The sequence below is a fragment of the Littorina saxatilis genome, linkage group LG15 (genome assembly GCF_037325665.1).
Source record: "Littorina saxatilis isolate snail1 linkage group LG15, US_GU_Lsax_2.0, whole genome shotgun sequence".
Lineage (NCBI taxonomy): Eukaryota > Metazoa > Mollusca > Gastropoda > Littorinimorpha > Littorinidae > Littorina > Littorina saxatilis.
The window spans coordinates 32766720-32787237 of record NC_090259.1 but is presented as its reverse complement, the minus strand read 5'-3'; the positions used below and the strand labels follow the sequence as shown (position 1 = coordinate 32787237).

General features: G+C 40.7%; 1 protein-coding gene across 1 annotated transcript in view; it reads right to left on the bottom strand.

Moving 5' to 3' along the window:
• LOC138949088 (sodium/glucose cotransporter 4-like) overlaps positions 1-9101 on the bottom strand; it is a 44350-nt gene extending 35249 nt beyond the window's left edge. Inside the window, exon 1 of the mRNA XM_070320824.1 lies at positions 8926-9101. Within this exon, the coding sequence (XP_070176925.1) occupies positions 8926-9017 (92 nt within the window). The 5' untranslated portion in view covers positions 9018-9101. The remainder of the gene's footprint in view (positions 1-8925) is intronic.
• Between the last annotated feature and the right edge of the window lie 11417 nt (positions 9102-20518).

Genomic DNA, 20518 nt, shown 5'->3' with positions numbered 1-20518 from the left:
ATTGATTTGGACAATTTAATTTTGATAATAATTTTTATATATTTAATGTTCAGAGCTTGTTTTTAATCCGAATATAACATATTTATATGTTTTTGGAATCAGCAAATGATGGAGAATAAGATAAACGTAAATTTGGATCGTTTTATAAATTTTTATTTTTTTTTTACAATTTTCCGATTTTTAATGACCAAAGTCATTAATTAATTTTTAAGCCACCAAGCTGAAATGCAATACCGAACCCCGGGCTTCGTCGAAGATTACTTGACCAAAATTTCAACCAATTTGGTTGAAAAATGAGGGCGTGACAGTGCCGCCTCAACTTTCACGAAAAGCCGGATATGACGTCATCAAAGACATTTATCAAAAAAATGAAAAAAACGTTCGGGGATTTCATACCCAGGAACTCTCATGTCAAATTTCATAAAGATCGGTCCAGTAGTTTAGTCTGAATCGCTCTACACACACACACACACACGCACGCACGCACGCACACACATACGCACATACACCACGACCCTCGTTTCGATTCCCCCTCGATGTTAAAATATTTAGTCAAAACTTGACTAAATATAAAAAGAGAGAGAGGGTGAGAGAGGAAGAGCGATAGAGAGAGGGAGAGGGAGAGAGCAAGGGGGAGAAAGAGGGGGAGAGAGAATGAAGAAGAGAGAGGGGGAGAGAGAGAGAGAGAGAGAGAGAGAGAGAGAGAGAGAGAGAGAGAGAGAGAGAGAGAGAGAGAGAGAGAGAGATTGACAGACCTCTCATTAGAAATCTAATTAAAAGAATAAATAATTCAACGGCCTACCGACTTCGTTTATGCTTGACATGTCAGTGTGAACAGAAAAAATGTTTGGCCCACAATGCTCTTATAAAGTCCGATAATTGGTACAGTCTACGTAAACAGAACAGAGTGAAATAAAGAATTAAAAAACATTTTTTTCTTTATCAAATTCGCAAACAGTTGCATCAGTGGTAAACCCTAAGCTTACATAAAGCATCTTCAGGCGTCTCAGCTTCTGTGTATCAGAAAGCTTCAAGATTCTTTCCGAAAACAGTCTCATTTTAATCACTTTGTTATCCAACTGCTGGAATAATCGGGCGGAAAGCTGGCAGCAACAAGAGTCGCGCTACCAAGCGTGTTTAAGTGTAATCAGCCACCTGCAGTTGTGGCAGAATGAGTGAGGTCTTTTTACGTGCCACCGAGGTGACACGGGGTGGGACATGGATACCGTCTCTGAGTCAGCACAAAAGTTGAACCGTATGTGTTTCGACGATTAGTAGGCCCTGCTACCACCTCTACTACATCTACTGGTGCTGCAAAAAACAACACATTTTGCCCCATGGCCAATCAAGTTTTCTTTTCTCGTTTAACATTGTTTGATTGGAATAACAAAATGTGTTGCAAGGCTAGCACCAGTCTTTCTTAAAATATTAAACGATTTAGTTCAGACTCTTCTTCTTCTCCTTCAGCGTTCCAGAATTGTCTGGTTACGTGTGAGCTCGTTTGCCCATTTGGGTTCCCCACACTATACTCTGAGAGCATAGTCAGCTTCACTCCGCTTTCGTTGAGTAGGCATGCTGGGTATTTTCGTGTTTCCATAACCCACCGAACTCCGACATGGATTACATGATCTTTTCCGTGCGCACTTGGTCTTGTGCTTGCGTGTACACACGAAGGGGGTTAAGTCACTAGCAGGTCTGCACATAAATTGACCTGGGAGATCGGAAAAATCTCCACTCTTAACCCACCAGGCGGCAGCGACCGGGATTCGAACTCACGACCTAGCCTGAGCGATCAGCGAGACTCGCGCAGACGTATGATTTAGGCTCCAGTGTTCAGTCACCCGTGAACGGGTGGGCAGCGTCCAACTCCTGTGTGTTTTACTGCTGTGCCGTGACGATGCTGTGACTTGTTATCTGACTTCCTCATGGACCCCTGATTGTGGTGATAGTTTAGCTAGTGTCACCCATCAGTTTTAGGGCATGTGTGTGTTAGGGGGTTAGGCCACTCAGTTAGGCCAGTACTCCTCAATTCTCAAAATCGTCATTCTTACTTAAAAAAAACCCAGTTGTCTACACTAGTTGCATGCTTTGCTATGTAAGAGTCCCTGGAAACTAACTACATGATTGTACTTCAACATCGAAAAACAACATAACCGCACTAGTCGCTAAACTCACATGACCTGTGGTATAACCGGCGTTAAGGAGAACCACAAACAAGCGGAACAGTGTCAACAAGTACGTGATCTTGCATTCGTTCAACACTTTTGTGCGTGAAATTAGATTTTGGATATTATACAGAACATATCACAATTCTCTGATATGAATCGCAAACAGTACAGGAACCCGGTGTAGCACGAAATTTGTACTCCACAAGAAATGTACCCCGGAGTAAAAATTATTACTCCCTCCACGAAATTTGTACTCCCCATTTTTACATTTAGTCAAGTTTTGACTAAATGTTTTAACATAGAGGGGGGAATCGAGACGAGGGTCGTGGTGTGTGTGTGTGTGTCTCTGTGTGTGTGTGTGTGTAGAGCGATTCAGACCAAACTACTGGACCGATCTTCCTGAAATTTTTCATGAGCGTTCCTGTGTATGATATCCCCAGATGAGTTTTTGATTTTTTCGATAACTGTCTTTGATGACGTCATATCCGGCTTTTTGTAAAAGTTGAGGCGGCACTGTCACACCCTCATTTTTCAATAAAATTGATTGAAATTTTGGCCAATCAATCTTCGACAAAGGCCGGACTTTGGTATTGCAATTCAGCTTGGAGGCTTAAAAATTAATCAATGACTTTGGTCATTAAAAATCTGAAAATTGTAATTAAATTTTTTTTTTATAAAACGATCCAAAATTACGTTTATCGTATTCTTCATCATTTTCTGATTCCAAAAACATATAAATATGTTATATTCGTATTGAAAACAAGCTTTGAAAAGTAAAAATATAAAAATTATGATTAAAATTAAATTTCCGATATCGATTTAAATTTGTTTTCCAAAAACATATAGATATGATATGTTTGGATTAAAAACACGTTCAGAGAGTTAAAAAGAATAGAGATATAGAAAAGCGTGCTATCCTCCTCAGCGCAACCGCAACCGCGCTTTTCTGGATTGTTAATTTCACTGCCTTTGCCACGAGCGGTGGACAGACGATGCTACGAGTGTACGGTCTTGCGGAAAAAATGCAATGCGTTCTGTTTCATTCTGTGAGTTCGACTGAGCTTGACTAAATGTTGTATTTTCGCCTTACGCGACTTGTTTTTACTTCCAGTAAAAATCTCGTACGCGAAAATGGGATGCGGGCGAAGGGATAATGCCAATATGTGATCTCGCGCAAACGAATGTTGCGCTACCCTCCCTCCACCCCTTCCACCACCAAGACTAACAGGGGACAAGGGACTAAACATTTCGTACACCTGGCATGGGAAGTTAAATTGCTCGTGTTAGGGTGAAGTAATTTATTCGTTATTTATTCGTCAGGGGAGTAACATTTGTGTACGAAATGTTTACTCGGAACTCACCTGTCGTGAGAAGTAATTTTCTCGTGTAATGGGGGAGTATTTTTTTCGTAAAGGCAGTAACATTTTCGTCCGAAATTTTTACTCCAGAGTAAAAATATCGTGGGAGTAATTTTCTCGTGTTACACCGGTCTACTCTGCGCATCGATTGAGTGCACTCTTGCTCGAAGAATCGTTTGCAAAATTAGTTGTACATTTACCTTTGCTCTGCAAAAAAACACTTTTGACACGCATTTGGGCTACTTGTCATACAATGCGTATCAGCGGCACATCTACGCTAGATTTTCACGCCAGTTCTCTTACCTTTAGGCCAAAAAAAATAGGTGTGGTTAAGGTAACAATCATAGCCAAAAAAAATAGGGTAGGAAGGTAGGCAATCACTTTTTCTTTTCTATTTTTTTCTAATGTGTACAAATTAAACCTACTTGACAGGGAAATAAGTGTGCGACTCGAGCGCTTTCGCTTTCATTGCGTTTTCTGCACTCGGTTTTTTTTTTTTTTTTTTTTTGACAAATGTAAAAAAAAGTATAAGGGTCGGCCCCTAAAAATAGGGTAGGTCGGGTTACCGTAACCACACCTATTTTTTTTGTAGGCCTTAGCTGTGTGTCTGTTTCTTTTTAGTCGGCTTCTGGGCTTGTGTAGTCAAATATACCTGATACTTCCAATTGCCCTACATGTGGTTCGCACGTCCGTGAAGCCGTTGAAGGTGAGATATTTCTTGTGTACATTAAGCGGTCATGTTTGCCACCAAAGAACTGTCTAAGCTTTTACACACGGTAAGAGAGTACTTCAACTTACCCCTTTCCGCTTTCGCTGCCTGTAGGACGTCAGCTGACGTCCTGGGTAACTTGCTTTGGCGGACAACAAACCGTTCAATACACGACAAAGAAGAAGAAGAAGAGGAAGAAGAAGAAGAAGAAGAAGAAGAGGAAGAAGAAGAAGACACCGTGAAGAAGAAACAAGTCGCGTAAGGCGAAATTACTACATTTAGTCAAGCTGTGGAACTCACAGAATGAAACTGAACGCACTGCATTTTTTCACAATGACCGTAGTCCGCCGCTTGTGCATAACGGAGTGAAACTGACGAACCTGTTCAGCGCGGTAGTGGTTTCGCTGTGCTGCATAGCACGCTTTTCTGTACCTCTCTTCGTTTTTAACTTTCTGAGCGTGTTTTTAATCCAAACATATCATATCTATATGTTTTTGAAATCAGGAACCGACAAGGAATAAGATGAAATAGTTTTTAAGTCGATTTCGGAAATTTAATTTTGATCATAATTTTTATATTTTTAATTTTCAGAGCTTGGTTTTTAATCCAAATATAACATATTTATATGTTTTTGGAATCAGGAAATGATGTAGAATAAGATGAACGTAATTTTGGATCGTTTTATATAAAAAAAAAATATTACAATTTTCAGATTTTTAATGACCAAAGTCATTAATTAATTTTTAAGCCACCAAGCGACTTTCATCCTCAAAAAAGGATGATCACCGCGAGGTCATATGCTCATCATTCTCCAAGGCACTCCAACTAACACCTACGTACACAGGCGGGGATATAGCTCAGTTGGTAGCGCGCTGGATTTGTATTCAGTTGGCCGCTGTCAGCGTGAGTTCGATCCCAGGTTCGGCGGAAATTTATTTCACAGAGTCAACTTTGTGTGCAGACTCTCTTCGGTGTCCGAACCTCCCCCCGTGTACACTACATTGGGTGTGCACGTTAAAGATCCCACGATTGACAAAAGGGTCTTTCCTGGCAAAATTGCTTAGGCACAGTTAATAATTGTCTACCTATACCCGTGTGACTTGGAATAATAGGCCGCGAAAGGTAAATATGCGCCGAAATGGCTGCAATCTACTGGCCGTATAAAATTTCATCTCACACGGCATCACTGCAGAGCGCCTAGAACTGTACCCACGGAATATGCGCGATATAAGACTCATTGATTGATTGATTGATTGATCAACAAGAACCAGCTTTTATTCTCGACCGGACTTAGTCCTTAGATCAAGACTGGTTTTGAACAGAACAAACACACAAACATTGTTACAGGGTCGCCTCGAAAGTCTGGCAGCAAACGGGTTAAATACATGGCAACAATTCCCCGCCGCAGCTGCTTCCTTTGCAGTGTATGGTTCTGTTGTTACACTTAACAACAAAACACGTTTCCTGAGCACAGTGGAAATTTTCATTGAATTAATTTCATAGCTGCATGCCCCCCGTGGTGTCAGCAAACAGAATCCATTCCGCGGCCAAACAATCCCACTCTGCAAATACAGCAGCCAGGCAGGCTGTTGATAAATATGGCAACGGTCTAAGTAAAACAAAATGCTTGTCTCATGCCGTATAAAAGCCCTCGTTTGGTGTCTAAGCCTCCCTGGAGCCAAAAGCTTTAAATAAACTTCGCCCCAAAAATGGTTGCAACAAATTTCGCACCCAAATAAAAGCATTCATTCTCCTGTCATTTCATTCCCATTTTATATGCCGGTTAAGGTCGTTCACTTGACTATCTGGATCATCTTTCGGATTAAAGAAGTCATTGCTAAAATACGGCGCTTTTTGTTATGATACCCCCGAAAAAAATCCCGTTTTTGACATCTCATGTGATCGACACCTGAATTAGTAGGAATAGCATAGCACACGAAACTACGCAAGCTAGCTAAATAAAACAACCTGTTCGGGGTCGATAATTGATTTGGCGTCCGTCTCGTATGTAAAGGTTGTCTTTGTCGATTTTTTCTTGGGCCCTTCTGTTTTTGTTCAGTCGATTTTGAGGGTATCCTTATTTGAGCGGCGGTCACGTGATCCTTGTAACCGAAATCTATTATCCGAAAGGTGATCCAGATAGTCAAGTGAATGGCCTTAACTAACATATAAAGTTTGAATGAAATGACAGGGGAATTAGTGCTTTTATTCGGATGCGAAATGTGTTGCAAATATGTTTTGGCGAAGTTTACAATCTTGAAATGTGGACAGATCTGTCGCGGTGAAGAAGCTCATGTTTGTCGGAAGGACAGTGTCTTTCATCAGGTCACTGGTCACTTTGTCCACCAGCACACACAAACACACACACACACACACACACACACACACATATATACACACACACACACACACACACACACACACATGCACACACCGCACACACACACACACACACAGATCGTGTTTGTCGGAAGGGCAGTGTCTTTCATCAGGTCACTGGTCACTTTGTCCACCAGCACACACACACACACACACACACACACACACACACACACACACACCGCACACACACACACACACACAAATCTTGCTTGTCGGAAGAACAGTTCCTTTAAGCAGGTCACTGGTCACTTTGTCCACCAGCACACTGACACACACACACACACACACAGATCGTGTTTGTCGGAAGGACAGTTCCTTTAAGGAGGTCACTGGTCACATTGTCCACCAGCACACACATACACACACACACACACATATCTTGCTTGTCGGAAGAACAGTTCCTTTAAGCAGGTCACTGGTCACTTTGTCCACCAGCAACACTGTCCCCTCTTAACGCTATTCCCACGAGATTATATCTGGTGATTTGCAGCGTAGATATCTTCAATAACTTTCAGTCAACGTAGCAACACGACAGTAACATGACAGTAACATGACAGTAACATGACAGTAACATCACAGGCCAATAAGCTGCCATACCATACAGTCAAGGGAGAACCAGTGCCTGGCCTGTCTAAAAACACATCCCGCTGGAGGGATTTTGCAGCCAGCGCAGTGAAGATAAAGAGGGAAAAATTTTCTCTGCGCGCGCGCCAGAAGCAGGATGTCCCAGAACTAGTGCATAAGGCAACGCAGTCTGGATATGTCCAAACAGTTCGCAGGCATTTAAAGTGTATATTCGTACTCGGTAAGGGGAAACTCCCCTTAAGAGACTTCAACAAATCTGAGAAAGACAGGTCTTAAAAAGGAGGTAGTCTTAAAATGGGGGTAAAATTACAGAGGTTATAAAAACAACATATGAGAAAACAGGGTCATATACAAGGGAGGGAATTTTGAATCGTGGCGTCTTTAAAAAGGGGGGGGGGGGGGTTCCACTGTCTTCGGATTTTCAAAATCAATCTTTGAAGAAAACTAAACGCATAACAAATTTAGAGTGTGTGCTACAATGCACTGAGAATAATACAAAGGTATTAAAAACGTGCAGCTAGTTCAATTTGCATTGTGGCCGGAATCAGTATGTTGACTCACGAAGAAACATTTTACAAAGGTGTTCGCACTAAACTAAGAGAAAATATTGTCCTTTGCACAAGAAAGAAAGTAAAAACTCAAAGAGACACAACAGTGGAACCAACTAACATTTAAACAATCTTCTTCTTCTTCTTCTTCGTTCATGGGCTTAGTCTCCCACGTTCACTCATGTGTTTAGCACGAGTGGAATTTTACGTGTATGACCGTTTTTACCCCGCCATTTAGGCAGCCATACGCCGCTTTCGGAGGAAGCATGCTGGGTATTTTCGTGTTTCTATAACCCACCGAACTCTGACATGGATTACAGGATCTCAGTTTCCGTGCGCACTTGGTCTTGTGCTTGCGTGTACACACGAAGGGCCGGGGCCCGATAAGCCACTAGCAGTTCTGCACATAAGTTGACCTGGGAGATCGGAAAAATCTCCACACTTAACCCACCAGGCGGCCGCGGCCGGGGTTCGAACCCTCGACCTTCCGATTAAGAGGCGGCCGACGTCTTACCACCCCGCCACAGCGCCCGTCATAAACAACTTGAACCAAAAACTAGAACTTGAAAGAATTTGAAGGGGGATGAGAAAGAGCATACACACTTAACTACATTTTTTTTTAAATAACACCCCCCCCACACACACACACACACACACTGACACACACATATCTGCGCTCGCACGCACCGACACACACACACACGCGCGCGCACGCACGCACCGACACACACCGGCACACACACAAACACACTGACACACACACACACACACACACACACACACACACACACACACACACCGTGACACACACACGCGCGCGAGTCTTGAGCAAAACCAAGATGGAATTATTTCAGCCATGCACCAGAAATCATAGATAGTGAAGGCAACACTGCAGGGAACGGTGCAGTCTCCATGGTCTCGGGCTCAACCGTGTCACTTCACGCGGACTCAGAGAATGATAAGAAAGAAATGCAGCACACCTCATTGAGAGAGAGAAAAAAAACCAGCTAATTGAACAAACAACAAACACGCACGCATGCACGCACGCACGCACGCACACACACACTGACACACGCACACACACACACACACACACACACCATATTAAAGAAAGAAACTGACGAGCACATGTGCTTCTCTCCTTCCTTTCTTCTTTTCATTCACTTTGGGCATACCTTGAAGTTTCAGGAATCCCCGTTCCTGTCGTAATCATCACTGAATCCTGTTCAAGGGCTGAGGGTGAGGATGATGATGAAACCCTTGACATGATTCACAAGGAATTACTGTAACTGCACCACACACGAGGTATTCATACATAAAATGCACTCCACACTCCACTTGCATCGAAACCCACTACGGAAGCTAACGCAACAAATTATCCAAACAAAGGCAAATCGGGGTCACAGGGGCAGGGGGTTGGGGGGGGGGGGGCAAGGGGAGGGAAGATGGGGAGATAGGAGAAGAAGGTGGAGAAGGAGGTGACGGGGGTCAAGGGATGGAAGATAGGTAGCAAGGTTTCAAGGTTTATTCGACTTTAGGCCCATAGGGCGTTTAAGCTAACAAAATACACAGTTAAATCACACATTCAACCACACGCACAATGAGAGTGAACGCAGGCACAGCAAACAGTGATCTTAAGTAAGCAATAAAAGCAGGTAAGAGGGGGTGGGGGTGGAAGATACGGGTAGCTGAGGGGGTGGGGAGGGGGAGATGACGGGCAGGGGGAGGGGGGGGGGGGCGGGGGTCAGCGGTCTAAGATAGCAGGGTAGGAGGGTAGTAGGGATAATCCCGTGTGGTTGGAAATTAAGTTTAAGTCCATTCACAAACACGATAAAGAACACACACCGGGGGCAAGGGGCAAGGAAATGATATGATGTTCATCTTCGTCGTGAAACTGGGTGTCGCGGTTCAGCCTGCTGAAAGAAAGAAGCTGCTATCTATGCTAATTCCCGGCCAGTCCTCTCCTAGCGCTGTATTGGACACTTTTCAGTCCCAGGTACAGGCAGTAGATTCTAGACACTAATTTTCCCTACCATGATGTGGCACTCAATCGCTCGGTATTTGCTATTGTTCACTCCAAATCAATAAGATCGAGTCTTCTTCTTGTTCTCCTGCGTTCATGGATTTTGACGTGTATGATCGAGGTTTTTACCCCGCCATTTAGGTAGGCAGCCATGCACCGCTTTCCGGGCCGGGAAGCATGCCGCAGGGTATTTTCGTGTTTATCATGATAACCCACCCATCTGAAAAAGAATCAAACATCACCAAGCACAGGCGGCATTTTGTATGCCTTTTGGTAGATTTTTATCGTGTCTGTATGTCTACAAGGTCAGTGTCACCATTGCATTGCACACACATGTCACACTAGCCTGCTGCACGTGTTAGGGAGATGTAAAGCCCGCGAAGTCCTTCTCGTGAAAACAGCTCTCCCACTGACTATCCCAGATCTGCCCAGGCTTTTAGATTAAATATAACCATATCCCAGGCCACCACTTGAACATTTACCAACAATCAACTCTAGATCTGACTGCTTCCCGTGTCGCGGCAGGGTCGGAATGTGTGTGGATCAAGTTACTGATTTTCTCAGATGGATACCAGTGCAGTGTCTGTTTATCAATTAATTCATGTGTGTGTGTGTGTGTGTGTGTGTGTGTGTGTGTGTGTGTGTGTGTGTGTGTGTGGGTGTGTGTGTGTGTGAGTGTGTGCGTGTGGTTGTAAGTGAGTGTGTGTATCAGTATGCAGTTCTGTTAGCACTCTGTTTGGTTGTTGTGTTTGAATGTACTATGTATTGAATGAACTCAAACCAAGATATATTCCTGTGTAATGCACGTGGTTGAAATAAAATCGTATGTCTTATGTCTTATCAAATAATGTCCACTCTGCACACGAAGTAGTCTGCAGGGTGTTGATGTTTGGCATGTGTCTGAATGGATATATAGCCTTATCAATCAATCAATATGAGGCTTATATCGCGCGTATTCCGTGGGTACAGTTCAAAGCGCAGGGATTTTTTTAATTTAAATTTTTTTTTTAATGCAATTTATATCGCGCACATATTCAAGGAGCAGGGATTTATATAGCCTTGTCGAATGTAGAAGCAGATCTGACATAGTGGGAGAGTTGTTTTCACGGGAAAGTCTGTCCCTGTGACTCTTCCTAGCACGTGCAGCCTTATCGCATGTAAAAGCATGGGCAGGTTGAGATTGTGAGCCAAAACGATTACACGGGTGTGCGGCTAACTTTCAGCTGGTTTTTTTTTCGGGTGCCTGTGCTGCAGGGGTTATACTCTTGATCTTGAAGAGATTTATTGAAGAGAGGAAGAGAGGATCTTGTGCCCGGAATCACCTGTCTATATATCCTCTCTTCGCTGGTCGACAGTTTCACATTAAACCCCGTCTCCCATTGTTTGTTCCCGCCAAACAAGATATAGCTAGTGTGCGTAATCTCGAGTGTTCGGCACAACCGAAGTCTGCTCAAGTTGCGTCTATCGCTGTAACATGATTAAATCGGCGACGTCTACATTCACTCAGTTCCAGCCGCTATAGGGCTATACCCAAACTGTGCGTCCCTGCATCCATAGACCTATATATCTAATAATTTATAGGTCCCTGCTGCATCCTAACGCACTAGAAGCCGGGGGGGGGGGGGGGGGGGGGGGAAAGAACACGAAAAACAAAAAACCTTTCTTTCTTTACTTTTCTTTCTTTATTTGGTGTTTAACGTCGTTTTCAACCACGAAGGTTATATCGCGACGGGGAAAGGGGGGAGATGGGATAGAGCCACTTGTTAATTGTTTCTTGTTCACAAAAGCACTAATAAAAAAATTGCTCCAGGGGCTTGCAACGTAGTACAATATATGACCTTACTGGGAGAATGCAAGTTTCCAGTACAAAGGACTTAACATTTCTTACATACTGCTTGACTAAAATCTTTACAAACATTGACTATATTCTATACAAGAAACACTTAACAAGGGTAAAAGGAGAAACAGAATCCGTTAGTCGCCTCTTACGACATGCTGCGGAGCATCGGGTAAATTCTTCCCCCTAACCCGCGGGGGTCAAACAAACAAAAATCCCGTATTAACCGAAATTCATGGAGGGGGTCCGGCGACACACTAAACTTTGAAAAGCCGCAACGGGTCCTAAGACGTATAACATAATTAATTATCTGTTTTCAAAAAAACGTTCTGCCAGGTCGACGGAAATTTACAGCGTTAATCTCACCATAATGTTTTTTGTAAAGAAGTACAGGGAGCTATTACAACATGCTCACATGCTCTTACACATGCCCTCCCCCTCATTCTGTTCCTATTATCAGTGCAGCTGTGTGCACAGAGTACAACCTTTTCACATACATTGCGTTACATGACTTACAGGCACTGTCCTTCTCTTGCAAGCGATCTTGTTCACCATCACAGGTCTCGTCGGACTTTTACACGAGATAAAGCATCCATCAACTTGTACATATATATACAACTCTCGCCATCAGTACCACCTGACCACTGATGAGACACAATAGTGTCGAAACACGTGTCTGGTCTAGGCCAAATACAATGGTCCTCCTCAGGACTAGATTACCTTGCGATACGTCCCCCACAAAGGGACTTTGCTCTGTAAATCTCGGTCCCCCTTGAGGAGGGTCTGATGCTCCCAATAGGCTGTCTGTGAAGGGATACTTATTTCTCTCTCTTTCTCTGCTAAGAGATTTTAAAAAATCTCGGAAGAAAGTCTCTGCTGACTTTCAATTGTTTCTTTCACAATTTCTGATGTTTTATATATATATATATAAGATAAAGATAAAGATAAGATAAGATACTTAGATAAGATAAGAAAACTTTAATGTCCATTTTCATTTTACACAAACATGGAAATTTTTCTTTTGGCACCAACATTTCAAAGCCTGGCTGCTTCCTGTAAGGTGAGAATGGTTCGTTGAATTAATTTTGTAAGTGACCTACATACGTCTGCAAAACTAATAAAAAAATTAAAAAAATATTGTTATTTTTATTTTTCTATCTTTTTTAAATTTCCTTTTTTAAATATCCATTAAATGTATTATTTTGTTTCTACCAAACCAGGGACTCTCTGCCTCACATTTGCCTAATGGCTCCGCCGCAAGAGCGCAATTAACTTAATTTCTCTCTGAAAAAAAATTCCCACTCTGCATAAAATCCAGCCATGGTATTGAATTTCAGTATGTGCATGACCAAGTGGAAGGGATAATGGCCTTATCCCACGTAAACGCCTGACAAGATATCTGAGACGGTGAGCCGAATCTAGTACACAGGAAGGACAGCAACTTTAAAACAAAAATTAAATGCGGATCAGGTTGTACAACCCTATTTTAAGACCTGCACAAATAAAAATTTTAAAAAAGGTCTTAAAAAGGAGGGAGTTTTAATAGTAAAAACCGTGACCTTTGACATTTCTTTTCAAAAAAAGAAGTTTATCTGCTCAACATAACAATCAAAGAAACACACACACACGCACACACACACAGTGACACACACACAGTGACACACACACAGTGACACACACACACAAACCGTGACACAGAGTAAAATTTGCTTCTGGGAACAAAACAAAGTTTATTGTGCAAACATAATTATAGCACACAAACCCTCTGAAAATTTGACATTGGCTTTTGGGAACAAAACAGCATTAATTTCTAAGCTGCACTTAATGTAAGCACACATAATGTTTTGTAGCAAAAAGTGATCTTGTGGAACTATGTGACACACTACAATGATGAATAACAAGACATTTTATCCCAAAACGTTGTTAATTTCATTGCTTCCTACTCTCTTTGGTGCCAGAAGATTACTTATTTTCATTATCTCATTTTCATTCCTTTATCTTCCCATCGCTGGGAAATTCATGTCGCTTCCTCCCAGTGGAAAGCTAGCAGCAACGGAGTCGCGCTATCCAGGTGTCTGCGTGTTTGGGTGTATTCAGCAACCTGCACTTATGGCAGAATGGCCAAGGTCTTTAACGTGCCATTGTCGTGACACGGGGGTGGGACATGGCTTCCGTCTCTGGGTCAGCACATAAAGTTGACCCGTGTCCGTCCCGGCCCAAATTCGATTCTGCAACCTTCTGATCACAAGTCCAGTGCTCTACCAACTGAGCTACCGGGCCCCCACTTATATGCATGGCTTTCACTAATACTGTGTCCATATTTAGAGCTTTTACTTATCTTTGTTATTTGACATTGACATTTGCACTCTACCTTACTAGGTACTGTTTTTTTGCAATTATAAGATCAGCATTCCTTCGTGTAAATATTCAACAACATAAAAAATATAAAAAAATCTCATCTTTACATGAATAACCATGATCCTACAGATTAAATTGAATTGTGTGCAGTTAAAATACATGCGTGAAGCATTATACAGAAGGTATTGTAACACTACTAAACATGTGCTCTTATGTCAAAACTTAGTACTGTATAATAGTATATGAAGCAAAAAGAAAAGTCCATATGGAACACCTGTAATAATACCCTGGAACCCCCTTGTTAAATCAGGTATTAATTCTTTCTTTCTTTATTTGGTGTTTAACGTCGTTTTCAACCACGAAGGTTATATCGCGACCGTGAAAGGGGGGGAGATGGGATAGAGCCACTTGTTAATTGTTTCTTGTTCACAAAAGCACTAATCAAAAAATTGCTCCAGGGGCTTGCAACGTAGTACAATGTATTACCTTACTGGGAGAATGCAAGTTTCCAGTACAAAGACTTAACATTTCTTACATACTGCTTGACTAAAATCTGTACAAAAATTGACTATATTCTATACAAGAAACACTTAACAAGGGTAAAAGGAGAAACAGAATCCGTTAGTCGCCTCTTACGACATGCTGGGGAGCATCGGGTAAATTCTTCCCCCTAACCTGCGGGGGGTCGGTATTAGTTAAAAAGGAGGAAGTCTTAAAATGGGTGTAAGTTTACAATGCCAATGGCTATGAACAGAAAGCCTGATAATTAAAACATGGTCTTAAAAGGGAGGTCAGTCTGATGGCTTCATAATCATTACTTGCAGATTGGACAATTTGCTTCTTTCACATTAATTAAGGCCTCTCAGCTAGCTTAAGGTCAGACACACTCTTTTGCAGCGCACTGTTTTCACATGTGCAAAATAATAGGAGCCAACAACCTTGTGAATTTCACATGTTTACCGGGTGACCACTCCGTCGCGATATAACCTTTGTGGTTGAAAACGACGTTAAACACCAAATAAAGAAAGAAAGAAAGTTTTGCTAGGGGGCGGGTTTCACTTGAAGTTGAGTAGCTGAATATAATGAAGACTTAATGATTATGCTACATTTACAAAACATGGTAATATGATGGCCAGCTTACGAGAAAGTGTTTTACCAATAAAGATTTCTTTGTAACTTCTGCGTTCCGAAGACACCAACAAATACAAGCCCATGAAAAAAGTGAAAACAGATAGGAAAAACCAAGTACCAATGCACCTCAAATGATCTATTATTCCCCTTAGAAAATCTGAAAAACAAGGTCTTAACGAAAGGGAGTCTTAAATTGTGTGTCTAAGAAGAGGGGTTCCACTGTGTATTTATTATTATTATTACTATTATTGTGATCATTTTTATGCGCCTAATCTAGATATAGCCCTAGGCGCTTACATATTAATTTCTGCCGTTTGAAATGGAATTTTTTTACAGACAGACAGACAAACAGACAATTTATGGTTGGTGTGGTTAGAAATTCTAAAATGGCAGCTAGCTGATCTTGAAAGGGGACACTTTTCAAACAAAGAAGGGGGGGGGGGGGGGTGTGTGTGTGAAGGGAGGTTCCACTTCCACTGCACATACAATGTACACACTCGTCTTTGTACATACAGGCTGGTTATCATTTGTGACCCTCCACCATGGAATGAGTCGCATGTCACCTTTGCATGATTTTCATATTTTTACATTTTCCTAAAGAGTTTTTTATGCTCTATCCAGTGGTGAAAACCGTTTTAGAAAAGAGCAAAAACTGTTTGAGTTATAAGCCTGTGACTCAGCTGACCCTCACCCTGTTACCAGACACTCACCGGACTTATATTAAGTCTAGCGCAGAACCGCGCGAGGTGACATGCGACTCATTTCGTGGTGGAGGGTCACATTTCTGGTTATACTGAAACTAACGATGACTATTGGAAATATACAGGAAAGCAATTAATGTTGAAGAAGCAAAATCAAAAACAAAACAAACAAAATCACAGAATGAAAGTACTATTTATATTGTTGCACCACAGCCATAAGAACATGAAAATGTTATACACATAGCAATAAGGCCCCCCCAAAAAATAGGTCTGTTTACGGTAACATAGGGTGAAAAAATAGGGTCGGTAGGTCGGCTTTTTTTTTCTTCATTTTTTTTCTTTTTTTTTCCTCCCCTCTCTATGATGTTTCACAGTTCATTTCTTCTCATCAATCCCTGTTTTTGCCCAACATAACTATAAACAGTACTTTGAGCTTACCTCCCTTCTGTCGTCTGCTGTTTGAGCGCAAACAGCTCTATTTTGGATGCGGTTTTTGTTTTGTTTTTTGAGACGATCCAAAAAAAAAGATTAGGGTCGGGCCTAAAAACTAGGGTCGGTCGGGTTACCGTAAACAGACCTTTTTTTTTGGGCCTAACTGAAAGAAAAAAAAGATACAGACATCAGCATAATATTTTGAGCAAACATCATATGAGAAATGCTGTACAAGTGTTTTTTCCTATTTTCCTATTTACTCATTGGTCAGTCAATCTGCTGCTGAACTGAAATAGCCAATGCATAAACATGCATCCTAAAGAACTATCAGGCAAAATATACAGGGCTGATTAAAATATATACAGCTGCTTACAAAAGTAACTTGAATAAACACATTCATTATACAACAAGATGCAATACTATTTAATACTATATACACACAGCACAATAAATACACAAGTATGAAGAAAATTATGACTTTATGTACAATCATATTTTTCGGTGACAATCAACTTCAGCCTTGTTTCAAATATCACAAGATCTCTGTGTCTTGACCATAACTCTGCCAGTCCAAGCATTAAGTTTCCTAATTCATGCTAGTTCTGAAACTATATATACTAAAGCTAGAGGTCGACCATTTTCAGCTACAAAATCTGAATACAAAGGGAAACATATCATTTCCTGAAAAAAGAAAAACAAGAAATAAAACAGCTATGACAATAGACTACTCATGTACATCCCAAGCTCTTTTTAAGTGACTGCACGTACATAGCCCTAAAAACATCAGTATAGGACTATAAATGCAACAACAATAACCTTGGCAAAACAATAATTAAAAAAAAAAGAGATGTTAACAGTTCAGTTAGATGCCTTTAGAGTTTATCAACAAGAGCTGTGTCATATGGTACAAATTCCTATACAAGTTTCATTTCGTTCAAATTTTTTAAAAAATTTTTGGTTTTACCGGTATACCGACATTTCAGCATGAAAGTCTGGCTAGGTAGTTTCCCATTAATGCAATAAAATCTTGCATAGCACAAGACTGCTTACCTCATGCTTTGCTTGAGAAAAATGAGGCGGTCTAGTCATGTTTTGACTTCAGTGATGATCTCTTATCAAGTGTCCAAATGTTAAATTTCCAACCGTGGAGAAAACAGGCTCAGCTGGTACACTGGATCCCATTTCCATGATTGTATTTGTGTGTTTCCATTGATCGCTACAGAAATGCGGGTATAGTGAACCGATATTTTATCTTAAAACTGGTTTGACCGTTAGTATATTATATTCACATGGCAGACATGCACATTTTATGCAGCAGAGTCCACATATATGACATGTTATCCATTTATGTTTTAACAATCTCTCTATTTTGTGAATAGTTCTTGCAGAAATTATCCTGTCTGTTCAAACTACCAGTTCTGTTGGATAATATTCTTAAACCAACATCAGACACACAATCGTTGACTACAACACCGAAGTCTCAATTTGACAACTTCAAGAATCCTAATAATTCACTTCTGACACAGGCGTCTGTAGGCATTTTAAATACACGACTGTATGCATAGACAGAAGGACTGTGGGAAGTGAGCAGAGTGCTCATCACTGATGATTAAAAAACCCAAACTGAGTTATTTATTTAACATGTACGTATGTTCACCGACGCACGCACACACTCACACACGCACGCACGCACACAGTGTCACAGACACATGCACACACACGCTCACACACACACACATTTTTATAAACCAAAGATAACAAATCGAAAATACTGTTTGTCATATTTAACGAGTGAAGTGAAATGCTGAAGAATGAGTCTTTCAAATAGTATATACACAAACTGGCACTTAGTCTAGTTGCCTTGTTAATTTGCACAACATTTGTGGAGAAATGTTCTGAGCAAATTACACATACTGAGACAACCCATGATCTCAAACATCCATCATCAGGCTTCAATGGAACAGAAAGATTTAGAAATAAAATTTGTGTGTACAACAATTTCAAATACACAGAGAGAATCATTATGATACAACAAGTTTAATGTACAACGTAAAACAGTTCAGTGCTAACAAATAATTACAAAAATATAAATAAAAAAGCTACAGTAATTTACATCACACCATCCACATAAACAGCTCTAAAAACATTTCAGTGCTGTAGAATAAAAAAAATTAAAAAAGGTAGACATTACATCACAAACGTGCACACATCAAACCGACAGTGAAAAATGGTCAAAGAGCAGCAGGAATGGTTGACGGCCGTTAACTTCTGTCAGCAAAGATATCTGGCAATGTTTTTGTACAACGAACCAGCAGAGTGATTTTGAGGTATATGTCTGAGAGGAAGCATTGTAACGTCTTTTGCTCACTAGCTGAGTATAGACAGGATCACTTCAACAAAACACCAACTCTAACTAATCCTAAACAAATTACCCAACCCACAATGACTTTCAGGCGGTCTAAGTTAAGATTTGCTTAAAATGAAAAAACTAATTCCAAAGAACTTGTTCTAAATGCATCATTGAAAAGGTATCAAACTGTAGTGAAAAACAGTGTGATATGCTAATTCATCTAACATTGTTGAAACTGGCATTGTCATTTACATTGTAACTGACAATTACTTTAACAAAATCCAAAGAATAGTTTTCTTAAATCACACGATCGTTATTAAATTGTAATAAAAAATGGCTGGTGATGAGCTGATTCACCTTCAATAATTGAAATTAATTTTCCAGCGAATGAAGGCTACTACCATGCAAGGTTTCAAGATATTCATAATGAATTGATCTCAGTCCAGAAGCAAAAATAATGACTGTCTGAGGTCATTGTACTGTTGTAACATGGTGGTCAGATAGGACCATTTTGATTCTCAATATCAAAAAAAGAGTACGTAATTAATGTACAGTGTTCTTAGAGATACATATACAGGGGCTATTGGTTTCTTTCTTTCTTTATTTGGTGTTTAACGTCGTTTTCAACCACGAAGGTTATATCGCGACGGGGAAAGGGAGGAGATGGGATAGAGCCACTTGTCAATTGTTTCTTGTTCACAAAAGCACTAATCAAAAATTTGCTCCAGGGGCTTGCAACGTAGTACAATGTATTACCTTACTGGGAGAATGCAAGTTTCCAGTACAAAGGACTTAACATTTCTTACATACTGCTTGACTAAAATCTTTACAAACATTGACTATATTCTATACAAGAAACACTTAACAAGGGTAAAACGAGAAACAGAATCCGTTAGTCGCCTCTTACGACATGCTGGGGAGCATCGGGTAAATTCTTCCCCCTAACCCGCGGGGGGTGGCTATTGGTTTGAGTCTTGGTTAAACACTGCAACACACACACAGACACACAGAGACACAGACACACACACACACACACAGACACAGACACACACAGACACACACAGACACACACACTAGGGATGTACGCTGCTTGACGTCAGGAAAACTTCTTTCAAAACACCGAAAGCTTTGCGACCATCTTCTGGCAGATGTCTGTTTTTGTGGTGAGGGCAAGATGATGCCTTAAATTTGGGAAAATCAATGTGACAATGAAGCTTTTTTGAACAATTTGAATTTTGTCAAAGAAAAGAGTTCAAATAACCACAACCCAGCACACGCTAATATTGACAAGAGTATAATTCATGCACCTTCCTCCCTGTATATAAATACATATTTACGAATATAAATATCAAACTCTGGTGCAGTGATCCACATGCAAATTACAAAAGGTGTTGCTTTAATTTGTTTTGTTGATTTATTTCGTCATTCCTTTCGGAGATGGTACCGCCTTGCCAGAGATAAAAAAAATATAATAGTCAGATAAGTTTTGTTCATCTCATATTATTTGTTTGTTAGTTTGTCACCTACATGTTGGGTCGATGTACCTGTGAATGTTTTGTTTTGTCAAAATTTAAGTGTTCCATTAACTCACCATTCTTGTTTGTTTTTATTCTTGTGAAGTGATAATCACGCATAAAACAACCAGTTTAGTTTTCTTTCTGACAAAACTTACAGAATTGTAGCCTTGTATACTGACAAAGTTAGCTCGTAAATACTCATGACATTGATATCCACAATATATAAGTCGCACCAGACGACCTGAATTGAATTGGTACATGTAATTACCGTTATAAAACTGAAGGGCAACTGCAGTCTGCTTTCAAGGAACACAATAAGATACAGATCATGTACAATGGCAATGCACACGTTACCTCACACATATACCTGTATAAAACACACGCACACACTCCCCTGGACTAACACAGAGTAATGAGAA